This window comes from Grampus griseus (genome assembly GCF_964374135.1).
Source record: "Grampus griseus genome assembly, chromosome: 12".
Taxonomy (NCBI): domain Eukaryota; kingdom Metazoa; phylum Chordata; class Mammalia; order Artiodactyla; family Delphinidae; genus Grampus; species Grampus griseus.
Window position 1 is genome coordinate 27,821,613 of NC_139006.1, and position 19,882 is coordinate 27,841,494.

At 42.6% G+C, this 19,882-nt stretch overlaps 1 protein-coding gene across 1 annotated transcript; it reads right to left on the minus strand.

Moving 5' to 3' along the window:
• Positions 1–2,536: 2,536 nt before the first annotated feature.
• On the minus strand, positions 2,537–19,798 carry PSMG2 (proteasome assembly chaperone 2). Its single transcript, XM_082667715.1, has 7 exons — positions 19,615–19,798; positions 17,992–18,163; positions 15,245–15,303; positions 7,205–7,323; positions 6,174–6,347; positions 3,624–3,744; positions 2,537–2,787 (listed from the first exon to the last, which is right to left on the minus strand). The coding sequence occupies exons 1-7, from the start codon at positions 19,669–19,671 to the stop codon at positions 2,695–2,697; spliced, it is 795 nt and encodes a 264-aa protein (XP_082523841.1). The 5' UTR covers positions 19,672–19,798; the 3' UTR covers positions 2,537–2,694.
• Between the last annotated feature and the right edge of the window lie 84 nt (positions 19,799–19,882).

The following is a 19,882-nucleotide window of genomic DNA, read 5'->3' on the forward strand; positions in this document are numbered from 1 at the left end:
AGTTGTGGCACGCAGGCTCAGTAGTTGTAGTGCATGGGCTTAGTTGCTCCAAGGCATGTGGGATCTTCCTGAACCAGGGCTTGAACCCGTGTTCCCTGCATTGGCAGGTGGATTCTTAACCACTGCGCCACCAGGGAAGCCTCAGGATAATATCCTTGACTGGCACATTTTTTTTCCTTTCAGCATTTTCAATATATCATCCCACTCCCTTCCGGCCTCTAAGTTTTCTGCTGAGATATCTGCTTATTATCTTACGGGAACTCACTTGTGATGAGTTGCTTTTCTCTTGCTACTTTCAAGATTCTGTCTGTCTTTGATTTTTGACAGTTTTTTGATTAAAAGGTGTCTTAGGTGGGGGCTGTTTAGGTTCATCCTATTTGGAGTCTTTTGAGCTTCTCAAATCCATTTCCTTTCTCAGATTAGAAAAGCCTTTTTTTTTTCTGCAGTGCCACCTGGCATGTGGGATCTTAGTTCCCTGACCAGGGATCAAACCCATTCCCCCTGCATTGGAAGCACAGTCTTAATCACTGGACCAACAGGGAAGTCCCTATTATTATTTTTTTAAATATGCTTTGTCTCTCTTTGCTCCTTCTTGGACTCGCATAATACATATTGGTCCATTTTATGCTGTTTTATAGGTCCCTTAGGCTTTGTCCATTTTTCATCACTTTTTTTTTATACCTCTGACTTGGTTAATTTCAACCATCAGAATTGCTGATTCTTTCTTCTGCCTGATCAAGTCTGCTGTTGAACCCCTCTAGTGAATATTTCAATTTAGTTATTATATTCTTCAGCTCCAGAATTTTTGTATGGTTCTTTTAAAAAATAGTTTCTCTTTGTTGATATTCTCATTTTGTTCGTGCATTGTTCTTAATCCACTTGGTTGTCTGTGCTCTTTTAGATCACTGTGCTTCTTTAAGACAATTAATTTGAATTCTTTGTCATATAATTCATAGATTTCTGTGTCCTTGGGATTGGTTTCTGGAGATTGGTTTCTTTTGTTCTTTTGATTGAGCTATGTTTCTGTTTATTCTTGTGCCTCATGATTTTGTGGTGGTTGTTGAGTTTTATGTATTTGATAAAACAGCCACCTCTCTCAGTCTTCTTACAGGGAAGACCTTCACCAGTTGGGCTAGCTGGGGAGTCTGGGGGCCTCAGAAATCCTTTTTGGAGGACGTAATTTCTCTGGGCTTGTGCATGTAATTTCCCAGTTCGAATTGCAGGTTTCTTTTTCAGGTGCTTGTCATCTCTTGCTCCCTGTGGTGTCCAAGGCTTGTTCTCTGGTGCTGCAGCAGCAAGGTGCCACTCTCCCCTTTGTCCTCAGCAGTCCCCAGGCATCCAAAGTATGCTGTCTCCCCATCAGCATCGAGTCAGGTGAGACAGATACTGGTCCCTCAACAGCCCTCTGAGAAGCTGGACTGTTGGACCCACACTTTATTCTTCTCTTTCGCTCCAATTGGGTGCCTTTGGACTGTGTAGAGATGTTACTGGCCTGTCTGTGGCACTGCAGGCTCTCTGGGGCTGCAGCACACCACTCCTGCCACCCCCCAACCCCACCTTTGCTTTCAGTGGCCCCCCTGCATCTAAACTCTGCCAGTTTCATCAGGGCTCCAAGTCAGTCGAGGCAGAAACCAGCCACTCCAGCGGCCCTGCAAAAAGCCAACCCGTTGGATGCAGTCCCCTCTTCCCTACCCCTCCATTCGCCCAGAAGCCTCGAGCTGGTGACTTTCTCCCAACATGCTGAGCTGTTGGCTTGAGGGAGGGACAGTTGGGGGTAAAGTGAAACCGCTCTTCTGTTTTCAGTGCAGCTGTTCTCAACTCTGGACTTGCCTGGGGAACTGGAACTCTTTAACTGGTTTCTGCTTCCCATAAAGGTATTTTGATTTGTAAGTGGTGTCTCTGTTGGGTCAAGGGCTAGGACTTCCTATCCCATCATCTGGCTGACATCCCGACCCGACAATAGTTTCCCAAAGGGAAACACATCAGGCTATAGAACCCAGAATAATTTATCAGAAATAAATCATTTACTGAGTGCTATGGAGTAGGGTGTACCCCTTAATATTATAAGCCCTCGTTTTACAGATGAGAAAGCCAAGGCACAGACGTAACACAACAAAATAGCAGGTAAAAAGTGACTGGTATGTAGTAGGCACTCAAAAATGAAAACCTTTTCTCTTATACTCAAACTCTTTTGAGATCGGGAAATTATTCTGGATGGAGGAAGGAGCCGTGAACCAATGAATGCTGCAGCTTCTAGAAGCTGGAAAGGGGTAGGAAACGGATCTTCCAAGACCCTCCAGAGAAAACGCAGCCCTGCCAGCACCTTGACTTAGTCCAGTGAGACCTATTCTGGAATTCTGACTTCCAGAATTCTAAGATAATAGATTTATTTTGTCTTAAGCCACTAAGTTTCTGGTAATTTGTTACAGCAGACATAGGAAACTAATATAGAAGTCTGAGTTAAAAAAAAAATACATTCAGATAAAATTACTTAGGAAACACTTTATTGCACAAAATTTACATCTGTTGTATATGATGAAAAGCATGGCAAAAACAACCTTTTGTTAATCCATTTTTCTTTGCGATTTTTCTGTGAAAAGTAAAGATTTCCTAATACATTCTTTTTATATAGTTGTTTAACAGTTGTGTTGGTAATAAGTGTCTTGGGACATAAGGTATAAAACTGAAAACGGATCAGAAAAGTGCAGGGGGAAGACCACTGCCAAAGAGTAACCTCCAGGAACTCGGCATTTTCCATGGCAAGGCAGACGCTGAGGGGTCATCACACTGCAATTGAAGAACAAAATATGTAATCCTTCAACTTTATCACTAAATCTCTTTTTAACACATATTATAAAACTCTCCCTTTGTTGTTGTTGTTCCTTTTGGTTTTGACACTTCTAGCTGTGATTTATTGTAAGGAAAAAACAAAGTAATACATTTCTGTGTCTTTATATCAGCTGAAGATAAATTTCCTCAATTTCCAAGCCATAAAGATACGAACCAGAAAAGCTATAAATAGAGTCCATGGAGCAAAATCAAATTCAAAAGAAACAGTGGTTAAAAAAAAAATCAATGCTGTGTGATTTGTATCAATTTGTTCTTCAAAAAAGCATGAATTAAAAAGACAGTCACCTACCTTGTAAAGTAGGCTTAGGTTACTTTTGTTATGCCTAAAGGCTAACTGATTTCCCCAGGTGTCATGCTCTTATTTCATAATAGAGAAAAGTATTTTAATTATAATGCATATTGATAGCTAAAGTACTGCTCACAAAGCTATACCTTTTGCTTAAAAGTAAAAGAAAAACCTGAATTCCAAAGAGGACTTGTTTATCCTTATAAAAAGCTGCCTGGTATAATTAATGCAACACTAAGAATGAATACAATGAAGTATTTAAGATTTTCCTTTTTTTTTTGAAAATCAGCCTTAATGAAACAACTGCAGACAACAGGTTGCTTAGCTGTCTTCTTTTGAAAAGTTCAGCTAACTTAAATTTTATATAAAGACGTCTAAATTTAACATAAACTTTCACTTACTTGGTCTACTTATATAGTATGTAAAAATGCAAGTTGATGAATACATAACCAGAGAAATCAGAGACTTAAGCTTTAGTGAAACTTACACATGGTTTGATTATCTGAAGCCATTCATTAAGATATTCAACAAGACCTAACGCATCTGGGATATTGTCTCCTTCCGAAACGAATTTCAGCAGAATCACCATTGGGATTTCTTTAGAACAGCTACAACAATTAAAAAGAATGATTAGATATTCTTCTACTGATACAAGATGATGGTTCCAGTGTGCCTGTTTTTATAGCTGAGATAATCTGCCAGGTTTTAGGCAAGGAGATGTCACATCACAAGATCACTTATGTACCTTCTATTTGTAGGGACAAAACTAGGAGCCATGTAACACCCACCCTGGGCACATGAATGTTCCTGCCCCACACCAAGATTTGTGCTGGAAAATTAAAAGAACATCAATTTTGTGAGAAATATCTGTAAATAGCATGAATTTTAAAGCTACAGACGGTAGAGTTGCAGTATCTTGCAGATACAAATATTTAATTCAAAATGTTTAATTCAAAACAGAATTTAATTCAAAACAGAAAACAGACCAAGAAATTAGTAGTGGTAGTTTCTTCTGGGTGACAGAAGTGAGTATTTAAAATATTGTTTCTTTTGACTATTCTACATTTTCAAAATGTTCTATGAGGAACATGTCTTTCATAGTATTTTGTCTAGTGTTGCTAACTTTGTGGGCAAAGTTAACAGCTGCCCAGAGGTTGTTCTCTGCCCTCACGGTTTCACCCTATACTTGTGAGCTCAGGGTTGAGGAGGGTTCAGGCAGGCCCCAGGGCTCTTCCCCCAGCAGCTGTGTCCCTCTGGTTCTCTGCCTCATACTCTCCAGCTGTGTCAGCCACCCCAACTCTGGTTTCCAGTCCCCTCGACTTAGCAAGACGGCTGCACTCTGCCTGGGTCCCCCCACCCCATGCTGCAGTCCTGCAGGAAGCTGGGGCAATAGCAGGACTCTACTGCTTTCTCCCAGGCTTCACAGCTGTGTGCTGCATGGTGTCCAATGTCTGATGAACAGCTGTTTCATTAATGTTGTCCAGTTTCCCATTGTTTATGGCAGGAGGGCAAGTCTGCTATCAGCTACTCTGACACGGTCAGAAGCAAAGCTAGGAGACTGACTTGCAAAGAAGCAAGAAGTCAGTTTGAAGGGGCAGAGTGCGGGGGGAGTGCGAAGACAGCAGAATCCCCCTCCCCCTGCGGAGAAGGGCGAGACCAGCAAGGACAAACAGGAAGCGACGTAGGACTCTGGCAAACTGGGCAGGTTGTTGCAAAGGAGACGAGGAGAAAAGGAGAGGGAAAAAAAGCAAGGAAGAATGCGACAGCTCTGGGGACACTGTGAGGGCCAGGAGGCCAGCATCTGTGCAGAACGCACCCAGGGGGCCAGGCCAGAGGGGCCTGGAGGGCTCTGGATGGCACATTGCGGAGGATGAACCAGATTCCGCAAAAGGCAAGTAAAACTGCTGATGGATTTTTACTCAGGGAGTCTTGTGATCAGTTTTGCATTTTAGAAAGTTAATTCCAGCATTGCTGCTGAGGTGGTCAGGGCAGGTCAGAATGAGGCAGTAGGCGATCGATCAAGAGACCCTGACAGCAGCTGCTATTGCCTGGACTGTGTCCCTCCAGGGTCTACAAGTGGAAGCCTCACCCACAGGCGACTGTATCTGGAGGCAGGAGGTTTAGGAGGTAATTCAGTGAAAGGTCACAGGAGGGGGCCCTAATCCGATGGGACCATGGCCTTACAAGGAGAGAAGGAGCTCTCTCTCTGCTGCGTGAGGACACAGCCAGAGGTGGCCGTCTGCAGGCCAGGAAGAGGGCCCTCCCCAGAACCCGACCAGGCCAGCACCCTGACCTCCAGCCTCCAGAGCTGTGAGCAAATACATTTCTGTTGTTTAAGCCCCGCAGTCTATGGTCTGACAGAAGTGCAGGCCACGGGTGATGTGGCCTGAATGGAGCGAGAGAATGATTCAAAGCTGGTGGTTTGCAGGGCAGGTGTGGAGAATAACCAGGTGGCCAGGGCTTCTAGGCTGTGGTAAGAAAAGAGGTGAAATAATATACTAAAGGGCATAAGCTAGACAGGGAAAGAAGTGAAAACACGAATGGAAGATAGACTACGAAAAAAAGAAAAGTTGAAGGAAATGATGGTTTTAATAAGAGCATAGATTTTCAGGTATAAAACAGGAGTTATTTAATGAGTACAGATCTTCTGTTTAGAACGATGACAAAGTTCTGAAAGTGGATGGTGGTGATGGGTACACAACAATGAATGTACTGAATGTCACTTAACTGTACACTTAAAAATGGTTAATTTAATGTTATGTACACCTCACCACCACCACCACTGCAAAGAGGACTGACTGCAGAGGTTGCACAGAATATGTATCAGGACCCCTAACATGACACACATACTAAAGCATTAAATATGGCTTTTCAGGAACCAATTCTATAACCACATTTCAATCTTTCCCCTGAATGTAACACGGTACCTATTTAATGAAGACATTTTCAGAGTTCCAGTAAGTACTCCAAACACTATCCCAGTTATCTTACTTTCATTTTCAGATAAGATGCGCAGCAAATATACAGGTAAGCTCACCCTTCGTCATAGAGTGTTTTTGTGATACCTCCTCCAGGAATACGGACACAAAACTCAGAATCGTCTATTTCAGGAATGCATGGGCTTTTTTCCATTTCTTCCCAGTTAAGGCTCTGTATTTTATTCTGAACACTTTTTTTCGTGGAAGGTGTAAGTAGGTACCTGAAGGGAGTACTGGAAACAATCATATAATTAACTAAAAACTCACAAATACGTACATTAAGACAATTAACAGTTCTTTTAGCAAAAATTATCTTGTTCTCCATATATTCTGCTGCACAAAGCAAAACACGTGTTTCAGCAGTCTATGGAAGAGCAACATGTAAAAATATTGCTCTGACTTGCTATTTACAAATTTAGGGGAGAGCGGAGAGACAGGAAAACTTAACCCAAGGCCAGGCCAGTGTGAAGATGTCCACAGCCACGCTCCCACCAGGCCCACTGTGAGAATCCCAGAAACTAAGTCTAGTCTTGAAAGGTTACTCTTGGCTAATAATTTCGTCAGAATTTTACAGGTGAAGAAATGATAATGCAATAAACTAGTTTAGATTTCTAAGTCTTGGATACTTTGTCTTCTACCTAAGAATTCAATCTGACATGCCTGGGAGCTATACTTAAAGGCAACTGTATTTCTGCAAATACAAATGGTTGAATATATGGAAATAAATAGAAACATCAATCCAGTCTTTGAAAAACGATCAACCAATAAACATCATGTACCCTTTCTTCTTTCCCTTCATCAGCTGAGGTTTGTGGCGCTGCCAGGCACGTGATACCACACAACAGAGCACAGCCCCAGAACCATTCCCACCTTTATCCTAGGATCCCAGTGCTGCAGCCCTGGGAATGTCAAGGGCCCCCCACCTCTACTCCTCCTAGCTCATGTTCTTTACCTCCTTCTTTCTAAATTGCAGGGAGGACAGGAAAGGATATGCATGGCTTTAAAATTTTATTTTAACCTTTTAATAGAGAAATCATCCTAATAACTGTATAAATCATAGCAAAATACTTTTCCAAAGACACAGACATACCTGCGGAGCTGGAAGTCATTACGGTGATACGAGTGGCTGCTTGAAAGAACAACAACTTTGGCACAGTTGCTGCTTTTCACCCAGAAAAGCAGTTTCTCACAGAATGACTTTGATTTATACTTTGTATACCATTCAAAGAATAAAACAAAAACAGAAAAGTTAGATCCTAGAGTTACAATAAGAGTAGTCTATATAGTATTTCACCCACGTTATGTGATGATATATAGTTTATATATACTAAAATTATACTTATTTTTACATCTACTTACCATCCTTAGACTGAAGGTGAAAGATGAGGAGCAATGACTATTTTTTTATTTTTATTTTTTAACATCTTTATTGGAGTAGAATTGCTTTACAATGGTGCGTTAGTTTCTGCTTTATAACAAAGTGAATCAGTTATACATATACATATATCCCCATATCTCCTACCTCTTGCGTCTCCCTCCCACCCTCCCTATCCCACCCCTCAGGGTGGTCACAAAGCACCGAGCTGATCTCCCCGTGCTATGCGGCTGCTTCCCACTAGTTATCTACTTTCCATTTGGTAGTGTATATATGTCCACACAACTCTCTCACTTTGTCCCAGCTTACTCTTCACCCTCCCCGTATCCTCAAGTCCATTCTCAAGTAGGTCTTTGTCTTTATTCCCGTCTTGCCCCTAGGTTCTTTGTGACCATTTTTTTTTTGTATTTTTAGATTCTATATATATGTGTTAGCATACGGTATTTGTTTTTCTCTTTCTGACTTACTCCACTCTGTATGACAGACTCTAGGTCCATCCACCTCACTACAAATGACTCAATTTTGTTTCTTTTTATGGCTGAGTAATATTCCATTGTATATATGTGCCACATCTTCTTCTTTATCCATTCATCTGTCGATGGACACTTAGGTTGCTTCCAAGTCCTGGGTATTGAAAATAGAGCTGCATAGAACATTGTGGCACATGACTCTTTTGAATTATGGTTTTCTCAGGGTGTATATATACATATATATATATGTATATATATAGTGGGATTGCTGGGTCATATCCTAGTTCTATTTTTAGTTTTTTTTTTTTTTTTTTGCGGTATGCGGGCCTCTCACTGTTATGGCCTCTCCCATTGCAGAGCACAGGCTCCGGAAGCGCAGGCTCAGCGGCCATGGCTCATGGGCCCAGCCGCTCTGCGGCATGTGGGATCTTCCTGGACCGGGGCACGAACCCGTGTCCCCTGCATCAGCAGACGAACTCTCAACCACTGCGCCACCAGGGAAGTCCTTTTTAGTTTTTTAAGGAACCTCCATACTGTTATCCATAGCAGCTGTATCAATTTACATTCCCACCAACAATGCAAGAGCGTTCCCTTTTCTTCACACCCTCTCCAGCACTTGTTGTTTGTAGATTTTTTGATGATGGCCATTCTGACTGGTGTGAGGTGATACCTCATTGTAGTTTGATTTGCATTTCTCTAATGATTAGTAATGTTGAGCATCCTTTCATGTGTTTGTTGGCAATCTGTATATCTTCTTTGGAGAAATGTCTATTTCGGTCTTCTGCCCATTTTTGGATTGGATTTTTTTTTTTTTGCTATTGAGCTGCATGAGCTGCTTGTATATTTTGGAGATTAATGCTTTGTCAGTTGCTTCCTTTGCAAATATTTTCTCCCATTCTGAGGTTTGTCTTTTCATCTTATGGTTTCCTTTGCTGTGCAAAAGCTTTTAACTTTCATTAGTCCCATTTGTTTATTTTTGTTTTTATTTCCATTTCTCCAGGAGGTGGGTCAAAAAGATCTGTTGTGATTTATTATGTCATGGAGTGTTCTGCCTATGTTTTCCTCTGCCTATGTTTTCCTCTAAGAGTTTTATAGTGTCTGGCCTTACATTTAGGTCTTTAATCCATTTTGAGTTTACTTTTGTGTATGGTGTTAGGGACTGTGCTAATTTCATTCTTTTACATGTAGCTGTCCAGTTTTCCCAGCACCACTTACTGAAGAGGCTGTTCACTGTATATTCTTGCCTCCTTTATCAAAGATAAGGTGACCATAGGTGGATGGGTTTATCTCTGGGCTCTCTATCCTCTTCTGTTGATCTATATTTCTGTTTTTGTGCCAGTACCATACTGTCTTGATTACTGTAGCTTTCTAGTATAGTCTGAAGTCAGGGAGACTGATTCCTCCAGCTCCATTTTTCCTTCTCAAGACTGCTTTGGCTATTCAGGGTCTTTTGTGTTTCCATACAAACTGAAATTTTTTGTTCTAGTTCTGTGAAAAATGCCATTGGTAGTTTGATAGGGATTGCACTGAATCTGTAGACTGCTTTGGGTAGTAGAGTCATTTTCACAATGTTGATTCTTCCAATCCAAGAACATGGTATATCTCTCCATATGTCTGTATCATCTTTAATTTCTTTCATCAGTGTCTTATAGTTTTCTGCATACAGGTGTTTTGTCTCCTTAGGTAGGTTTATTCCTAGGTATTTTATTCTTTTTGTTGCAATGGTAAATGGGAGTGTTTCCTTAATTTCTCTTTCAGATTTTTCATCATTAGTGTATAGGAATGCAAGAGATTTCTGTGCATTAATTTTGTATCCTGCTACTTTACCAAATTCATTGATTGGCTCTAGTAGTTTTCTTGTAGCATCTTTAGGATTCTCTATGTATAGTATGTCATCTGCAAACAGTGACGGTTTTACTTCTTTTCCGATTTGGATTCCTTCTTTTTCTTTTTCTTCTCTGATTGCTGTGGCTAAAATTTCCAAAACTATGTTGAATAATAGTGGTGAGAGTGGGCAACCTTGCCTTGTTCCTGATCTTAGTGGAAATGGTTTCAGTTTTTCACCACTGAGAATGATGTTGGCTGTGGGTTTGTCATATATGGCCTTTATTACGTTGAGGTAAGTTCCCTCTATGCCTACTTTCTGGAGGGTTTTTATCATAAACGGGTGTTGAATTTTGTCGAAACCGTTTCTGCATCTAATGAGATGATTATATGGTTTTTCTCCTTCAAATTGTTAACATGGTTTATCACATTGATTGATTTGTGTATACTGAAGAATCCTTGCATTCCTGGGATAAACCCCACTTGATCATGGTGTATGATCCTTTTAATGTGCTGTTGGATTCTGTTAGCTAGTATTTTGTTCAGGACTTTTGCATCTATGTTCATCAGTGATATTGGCCTGTAGCTTTCTTTTTTTGTGGCATCTTTGTCTGGTTTTGGTATCAGGGTGATGGTGGCCTCGTAGAATGAGTTTGGGAGTGTTCCTCTTTCTGCTATATTTTCTAAGAGTTTGCGAAGGATAGGTGTTAGCTCTTCTCTAAATGTTTGACAGAATTCGCCTGTGAAGCCATCTGGTCCTGGGCTTTTGTTTGTTGGAAGATTTTTAATGACAGTTTCAATTTCAGTGCTTGTAATTGGTCTGTTTATATTTTCTATTTCTTCCTGGTTCAGTCTCGAAAGGTTGTGCTTTTCTAAGAATTTGTCCATTTCTTCCAGGTTGTCCCTTTTATTGGCATATAGGTGCTTTTAGTAATCTCTCATGAGCAACCAAACCAAAACACAAATCCACCAATGATAACAAGCGCTAAAAACTATACTAAAAAAAAACCCCCAAAACCAAAAAACGCTGTCAGAACCCTAGGACAAATGGCAAAAGCAAAGCTATACAGACAAAATCACACAAAGAAGCATACACATACACACTCACAAAAAGAGAAAAAGGAAAAAAAATATATATATATATATAAAAATAAAAAAAGAGAGCAACCAAATCAATAAATAAATCTACCAATGATAATAAGCTCTAAATACTAAACTAAGATAAACATAAAACCAGAAACAAATTAGATGCAGAAAGCAAACTGCAAGTCTACAGTTGCTACCAAAGTCCACTGCTTCAATTTTGGGATGATTCATTGTCTATTCAGGTATTCCAGAGATGCAGGGTACATCAAGTTGATTGTGGAGATTTAATCCACTGCTCCTGAGGCTGCTGGGAGAGATTTCCCTTTCTCTTCTTTGTTCACACAGCTCCTGGGGTTCAGCTTTGGATTTGGCCCTGCTTCTGCGTGTAGGTTGTGTGAGGGCATCTCTTCCCCACCCAAATAGGACAGGGTTAAAGAAGTGGCTGCTTAGGGGGCTCTGGCTCACTCAAGCTGGGGGGAGGGAGGGGTACATAATGTGGGGCGAGCCTGTGGTGGCAGAGGCTGGCGTGACGTTGTAACAGCCTGAGGCGTGCCATGTGTTCTCCCGGGGAAGCTGTCCCTGGATCAAAGGACTCTGGCAGTGGTGGGTCGCACAGGCTCCTGGGAGGGGAGGTGTGGATAGTGACCTGGGCTTACACACAGGCTTCTTGGTGGCTGCAGCAGCAGCCTTAGCATCTCATGCCTGTCTCTGGGGACCGCACTGATAGACGCAGCTCATGCCCGTCTCTGGAGGTTGTTTAGGTGGTGCTCTGAATCCCCTCTCCTTGTGCATCCCAAAACAATGGTCTCTTGCATTTTAGGCAGGTCCAGAGTTTTCCCTGGACTCCCTCCCTGTTAGCTGTGGCACATTAACCCCCTTCAGGCTGTCTTCACGCAGCCAACCCCAGTCCTCTCCCTGGGATCTGACCTCTGACGCCCGAGCCTCAGCTCCCAGCCCCCATGCGCCCCGTCGGGTGAGCAGACAAGCCTCTCGGGCTGGTGAGTGCTGGTCGGCACCGATGCTCAGTGCGGGAATCTCTCCACTTTGCCCTCTGCACCCCTCTTGCTGCGCTCTCCTCTGTGGCTCCAAAGCTTCCCCCCAGCCACCCCCCGTCTCCGCCAGTGAAGGGGCTTCCCAGTGTGTGGAAACGTTTCGTCCTTCACAGCTCCCTCCCGGAGGTGCAGGTCCCGTCCCTATTCTTTTCTCTCTGTTTTTCCTTTTTTCTTTTGCCCTACCCAGGTACATGGGGAGTTTCTTGCCTTTTGGGAAGTCTGAGGTCTTCTGCCAGCATTCAGTAGGTGTTCTGTAGGAGTTGTTCCACATGTAGATGTAGTGACGTAGTTTTGATGTATTTGTGGGGAGGAAGGTGATCACCACGTCTTACTCCTCCACCATCTTGAAGGCACCCCACAATGACTGTTTATTTTATCTTTACAACTAGAGATAAGCTAAGTGTGAGGAATCTAGATTTCAGTTTCCCAGTTCTGTACTTCAGTGATCTATTGTTACTCAAAAACCACCACGCGGTTATCTATGAGACGTCTTGCCAGAAATTTCTGCCCTAAATCTGATCAGAAAGAAACAGGTGAATCCAGAAGGCTGAACATCTGGCCTGGGTCCCTCAGAGGAGTCAATATTGTGAATCACAGAAGGAGGAGGGCAGCTCTACACTGAACCCCAACTGAAAAGATATAACAGCCTAAGGCAACACACAAACCTTGCCTGGATCCAGAATTGAAGGATATTTGGGGAACAACTGGGGAATTTGAATATGCCGAATGCTAGTACTTAATAATTCACTAAATGCTGACTTTCTAGGTGTGTGGCAGTGTTGTGGTTGTGAGGCTGTGTGTGAAGGAGAGTCTCCTTCTTGTATGGAGTGAGCAGCATGATGTCAGCAGCCTCCTTTTGGACTGTTTGGCAGGAGGAAACTGCGTGTACTTGTGCAAAGAGAATCAAGCAGGTGTGGCAAGATGTGAACAGATGACTGATCTGGGTCATAAAATTTGGGGGGAAAACCCATTTTATGGAAACTCTTTTCAGAGACTGTTAATAAAATAATTATTCAATAAAATATAAAATGCAGGTAAGAAATGGCTACCTTTTAAAAACAGAAGGGCAGTTTGTGTCGTGGTTAAGAGAGGCCAGCTCCAGAGACAGGCTGCCGGGTCTAGAATGCTGGCTCCACCCATGAACCACACGGCTTGAGCAAGCTGCCTGAGCTTCTGTGTTTCCGATTTCTCACTTGTAAAATTAAGATAATTAGCATCTGCCTCCTAGGATTGTTGTGAGGACTGAGTAGAGCAACATGCTTGAAGTATTTAGAGTATTACTGGTGCAAAGAATCTATGCTCAAAAAATGTTTGCTACTTTGAAAGCACTCTTTATTTACATCTATCAACAATTTCAGGGACTTCCCTGGTGGCGCAGTGGTTGCCTGCCAATGCAGGGGACATGGGTTCAAGCCCTGGTCCGGGAAGATCCCACATGCTGTGGAGCAACTAAGCCCGTGCGCCACAACTACTGAGCCTGTGTTCTAGAGCCCGCAAGCCACAACTACTGAGCCTGTGTGCCGCAACTACCAAAGCCTGTGTGCCTAGAGCCCGCGCCCTGCAACAAGAGAAGCCACTGCAATGAGAAGCCGAGCAGCCCCCGCCCAAAGCCTGTGCACCGCAACCAAGAGTAGCCCCTGCCCGCCACAACTAGAGAAAGCCCACATGCAGCAACGAAGACCCAACACAGCCAATAAATAAATAAATTAATTAATTAATTTTTAAAAATTCGTTTAGAAGTGTCTGAATTGTCCATCTTACTTCTCGAACTTACAGATATTAGGAAGAGAACAAAAAAGCCACGTGGCACAATGTAAAACTGCTAGCAACTCTCACTGCCAAACTTTTTGTGTGATATTGTTAACTAAGGAAAGAGTAATAAATATTAAAATAACCATAGCTCCATTCATGATAGCCTCAAACTGGAAAAAAATCAAATGCTCCATCAACAGTATGGGTAAATCATGGTTTATTTACACAACAGATTCATGCACAGAGGTGAGAAGGAAGTAACTACCTCTACCTGCAACAATGTGGAAGCACCTAGCAGACAGAATGTGGAGTAAGGGAGGCCAGACGTGAAGTGCACCCGTGAGATCCCGCTCCTACAACATGGTGACTGTGGGTGTGTGTGGAGGGGCCCCCGGGAAGGGGAGACCTTTCTGCTCCCCTGAACAGGTGGTACCTCAATCCACTCTACACCAAGGCTCTGTCTAGAAGCCGAGGATACAGGAGTGAATGACACCTTGTCACTTTTCTCAAGGAACTTCCATTCTATCAGGTGGGAAGTGAGGAGTCGTGAAGAAAACTAGCTCAGGATAAGATAAGAGAAAGGATGCTGGGGGGAGGTCTTTTTGATGAGGGACAGCTAAGCAAAGACTAAAGGAAGTGAGCCATTCAGGTGTCCAGTGGAGAAGTGGTCCAGGCAGAGAAACTACTGTGAGGACTGAGACAGGATGAGCTTAATGTGTTTGAACAGCACAGGGTGGCCAGTGTGGCTGGAGCAGGGCAATCAAGAGCGGGAGCAGGGGACAGGCATGCAGGACAGCTGGACGTGGGGCCAGGGACAGAGCTGCCCCGCAGATGCTCCATGGTAACCAAATGCTCTTTATGGCAGCTGCTCGCCACGCATGGCTGTGGAGAACTTGCAATGTGGCTACTGGGACAGAGGAACTAAATTTTTAATTTTACTTACTTTTAATGAATGAGTCAAAATTTAAACAGCTACATGTGTCTAGTGGCTGCCACATCAGAGATGTAGGGCCTGTCGGGCCGTGGTGAGGGCTGTGAACTCGCTTTGAGATGGGAAGCTACTGGCGGGTTTGGAAGGCAGAAGTGACGTGCTTTGATTAAGATTTAAAGGATCACGGGTAGAGCTGTCTGCGGGGCGGGTGGTGCAGGAGCAGAATCAGGGCATGAGGGAGGGGGTGGCTGGACTGGAGTGGTGGCAGCGGAAGACGAAAGAAGTTGGATTCAGAAAATATTTTCATATATATATAATTTTTATGTAGATGCCACTGGTTTGAAATGTAACTCAAATAGAATAAACCTGTAATATTTATATGCTTAAAGTTTTTCACCAATGCTACCTGAATCAGGAATATATAAGACCCAAGCTATATGTCCCAATTCCTTTCAATATATTCATGAAACAATACTAACAATTCTGAAATTTTATGAGTATTTCTCTATAGAATCAGACCTTGCTTAACTGTATAAACATAAACAAAGAAATGATTTTTGAGTCTTAATGATAATGACTCAGTATTTTCTCATTATATTACACTTTAATAAACTTAAGAAGGCAAAAATAACATACTAACCTTAATAAAAATGGATCTTAACTGAAGAGCCACTAGTTTCTTTGAAGGCGATGCATACACTGCAAGTCCAAGAAAATGAAACCAAATGATAGTTAAATTGAAGGAGTCATACAAGTGAAGTTATAATGATAAAAAGCTGAACTAGGAGAACTTCTGTATCTAAATGTTTTCGATAGTTAAAATATAGAACATATGCACTATATCATTTAGTTAAAACAAAACACTTTAATACCTCAGAATTCACCTGTGGGCTTTATTCTACAGAATACATTCAGTGCTGAAAAGTTAACTGTAAGAAAATTATCAAAAATTATTTCTCTTCTTTGACTGTAAATCCAGAGAAGTATTCCCCTGGAAATTTCTAGCATTATGACAAATGACATCATTCTTAAGATCGTTTTTGGTTTCTGATATTCTTTCCTCTTTTCTCTAGAGAACAGCAACAGTCATTGGGATTAGAACAAGGAAGAATAAAATGCAGCGAATGTTAGCTGGGTAATAAAATACCTGCAATAGGTACATGTGTTCTTTAGGAGTTTTTGAAAGACCTGAAATAACATGCAAAAATTTTTGTGAGTCGACGTGTGTGAATTTTTTCTGCAAAAAGGATCCACAATTTTCATCAGATTCTACAAGGGGCCTACTTTACTGACGCTTAAGAGGTCCTGCCCAACTTCACCTCCAAGAATGAGGTGCTCCAAAATGACCCAAGGACAAAATACAGAGTGCCTGAGGACATGTGATTAGGCCACTGTGCCAAGGGGTAAGCTTTCAGTTACTGTAAAAAGATTACAAATAACCCTAGACTTGGGCACAGCCTTTGGTGGATCACGTCTCTCCTGTTATACAGGTCTTTTCGGGGTTGTCTCATTGGACTGGTGCACGTGGGGTGGCCACGGCTGTACTCCCATCAGCGAGTCTGCTGACCACCAGGTATGTGTGGGGCAAAGGAGGCTAGAGCAGGTCTAGGAATTAGGGAAAAGGGCAGGCTGAGCTTTAAAATATAAGATGTACCACTTTCTACAACAGCAACACTTGTGTTCTCCACCAGTGTATCACGAAGGTCTTTTTTTGTTGTTAAGACCCTGTTTTCCAGATCCTTTTTCTTGTCAGGTGATGTAACATCGCCTTTCACATATTCTGGCTAAAAATATTTAGCTTTTAAATAATCAAGCCTTTATTCCTAACTCCAGTTTCAGAAAATACAGAAACTAGAGGAACGTGGCAAATGACACCACAGGAAGCAATCAGACAAACGTAGAAGGTGGGACATTCTATAGGACAATGTGTCCAGTTTTTTCCTTCAATAAATCAGTTTTGCAAAGAAGGAAAAGAGATTATGCAGGGTAAGAGATTTCAAAGGCACGATAATCAGAAGTACTATGGCCTGGTCTGGACAAACTAACTTTAAAGGACAGTTTTGGGTAAACTGGGCCTCTCTCGATAGGGTATAGGAAGATATTGCTAATTTTGTTAAATGCAATGGTGTTTTAGCTATGTAAGAAAATGTACTATAAGAGGTGCATACTTACATATTTGGGGGTGGAATGTTGTGATGTCTATAATTTATTTCAAAAAGACACCTCATCTTAAAAAATAAAAAAGTGGATTAAAGAACTGTCTCCAATGGACCTGCTGCCAGTTTGTGTCAGAGGAAAAAGCCAGTGGGTCTTCTGCTGGAGCGAAGGTGCATTAGCAGGTGACGGGGAGGCAGGTCTCTGGGTCAGGCTGCCTCGATTAATCATGGGACCATGATTCCCTGTGCACTGGTTCCCTGATCTATAAAACCACCCATGGAGTAGTTGTGAGCATTAAGTGAATTAACACATGTAAATGCACAGTGTTCAGCTCAGAGGAGATACTCAACAAATGACAGTTGTTATCATTAGTCTAAATATAAAAATTCTAGTTCTACCATTTATAGTCCTTTGTCCTTCAAGGCAATACTTGAAATTATCTAGTGTTAATAAAACCATCTTTCTAAAGTGTATTTCATTATTGCAAGCTAATGACATGGTTAGTAAGACTGACAAAACCCAAAATGCTTCCTCACTTGTTTCTCGGTCCACCTACGGTCTTTCATGCTCCTGTCACCTTTGGCTTCTAAACCGAAGACTGAGAGGCCAAGGCAGCAGCTGCCCATCACGCGAAGTAACTGGAGGCCCCTTTGTTTTCCTCTCCTCCCGAGGGGCAGTCTCATCATGAACACAGTGGTTGGGGGCTGTAAACTGTGTGCCCCAACTAACCCAGCTTGACAGTCCAACAAGGAACTGTGGAGACGTACGGCGTGGGAAGAGCCCACACCTACTGCAGTGTTAGGAAACTCGGCCTCTCTGAGCCTCGTCAGTGTTACGACGGATTCTACAACGTGACAGGATGGCAGAGGACTGTGTGAGGTAGCGTATATTAAACATACGGGACTGAGCCCAGTGGAATTCTCTCTCCCTGATATTAGTGATGCTTACCCATGCCAGTAAGGAGAGAAAATAAAACTGAGGATGAAAGGGGAAAAACCCCACGTTAAACAAATAGGTATCTCAAATTCCATCCAAGGATACAAATACAACCACATCTCTCAAGGGAGCTGCCATTTAGGAAAGGCTAAGGACTAAACCAGGGTGTATGCAGGAGAGGAGAACACAGTGTCCTGAACTCTGCACAGAGCCGGTGCCAGGTGCTGCAGGACATACTGGGAGGGTCTGGTTCTGATTTAAAACAACTCTACCTTATAGGAGAATATAACACACCTTCAGCATTTATACTGAGTTCTGTTGAATTTTCTTCTGCAGTTGCATATGGATTGTTTCCAACCATCGGCACAAGACAATCAGTATAGAAGTAACCAATCTTATACATATTCAGTGTAGAAATAATCAGATCTATTGCAAGCTGGCCAACATTTCCAACAGATACTGCTGGCTGAAACAGTAAAATAATATATTCATTAAGTCAACCAAATTAGCAGCACTTTAAAAAGTTTAGTCAGAAGACAACAATCACAGCACTGGTACTGCACGCTTACGCTCAGGTGAATCACAGCTGGATTCTGACCCCTTCATTAGCTCCACCTTTCAGACTACTGATTGAACACTTACTAAATACCCCAATGGAATGAATCTTCCATTTCTTCAACCTAACATGGCTTCCCTCTTCACCACTCCACTGTCAAGGGTACCCCTAGTATCTTTTGGACATTACTTGCTCTATGACATTTTTCTTTTTCTTTTTTTTTTGCCAGGTATCTCCTGCAAAAACACTTCTTGTTTTTTGTGATTAATAAATATTTTTCAGGGAGATACTTTGAAATGAAGTCTAATTTCCTTTCTCAGTACACTATCACATGCTAATTTAAGCATTTATTGACATTTTATTTCTTTTTTGGCCACGCAGCATGCGAGATCTTAGTTCCTGGACCAGGGATCAAACCCGTGCCCCCTGCAGTGGAAGGGTGAAGTCCTAACCACTGGACCACCAGGGAAGTCCCCATTAATATTTCTTGTGTGCACTATTATGATGAAAATTATCAAAAAGTAACTTTTCTATTACCATCATCCTTTTTAAAAACTGAAATATAATTGACATATAACATTATATTAATTTCAGTTGTACAACATTGTGATTCGACATCTGTACATACTGCAATATGATCACCTCAACAGGTCTAGTTAGTAACCAATGCCACACAGTCAGAAAAACCTTTTTTTCTTGTGATGAGAACTTTTTAAGATCTACTCATGTTAACAACTTTCAAATGTACAATACAGTATTAACTATAGTCATCATGCTTTGAGTTACATCCCGGGACTTATTTTTGACTAGAGATTTGTACTTTTGACCCCCTTCTCCCATTTTATCCACCCCTGCTGGCAAGCACCAATCCATTCTCTGTATCTATAAGTTTTTGTTTGTTTTTTTAATTCCAAATACGAAGCTTTTCTTAAGAGGTCCTTGTGTCCCTCCCCCTCCCAATAAATCCTAGGGCCTTTCTGTACCTTTTTCAACGTTCTAACCTTATTTATATACATGTGTTTCCAACTAAACTGCAAAATCCTTGAGGAATCTAGTCTTTTTTGTCACATTTTGACACCACAGAACGCTCACTGAGTGAGCCAAAGTCTTTAGCAACCCGTCTGTAGTTTCCTGGCTAATGACAACGATTCGCTAGCTTGAACCTGACTCCCGAACTAACTGAGAAAAGGTTTTCCAGGATGAAATGTAAAGCGAGTGGCCCGCACGACACTAGCCAAGCACAGGTCACTCCCCAGCACGTTCCGCTCTCAGCCACCAGGACTCGGGGCCGTAGACCCGCGCGCGTTCGGGGAGCGCCGCTCGGACCCCCACTCCGCCCCCTCCCTCGGGGCCGGACTCACCATCAGGAGCGTGCACCCCGCGAGGTCGGGGACAGAGTCCCCGCAGGGGACAAACATGGTCTAGACGGCTGCTACAGCGGGAAAAGCCTGCGGCCGGAAATGCGGACAGGCGGTGCGCGGGGTCCTACGAGACCTTCGGCGCGGGGTTCTTCGAGGCCTACGGCACGGGGTCCTGAGGTGCCCGTGCCACCGCCTGCCGAGGCGGCGTGCGACAGGGCCTGCGTGGAGGCGCGGTGGCAGGGGCGGCGCCGCAGGGAGCCGGCGGGCA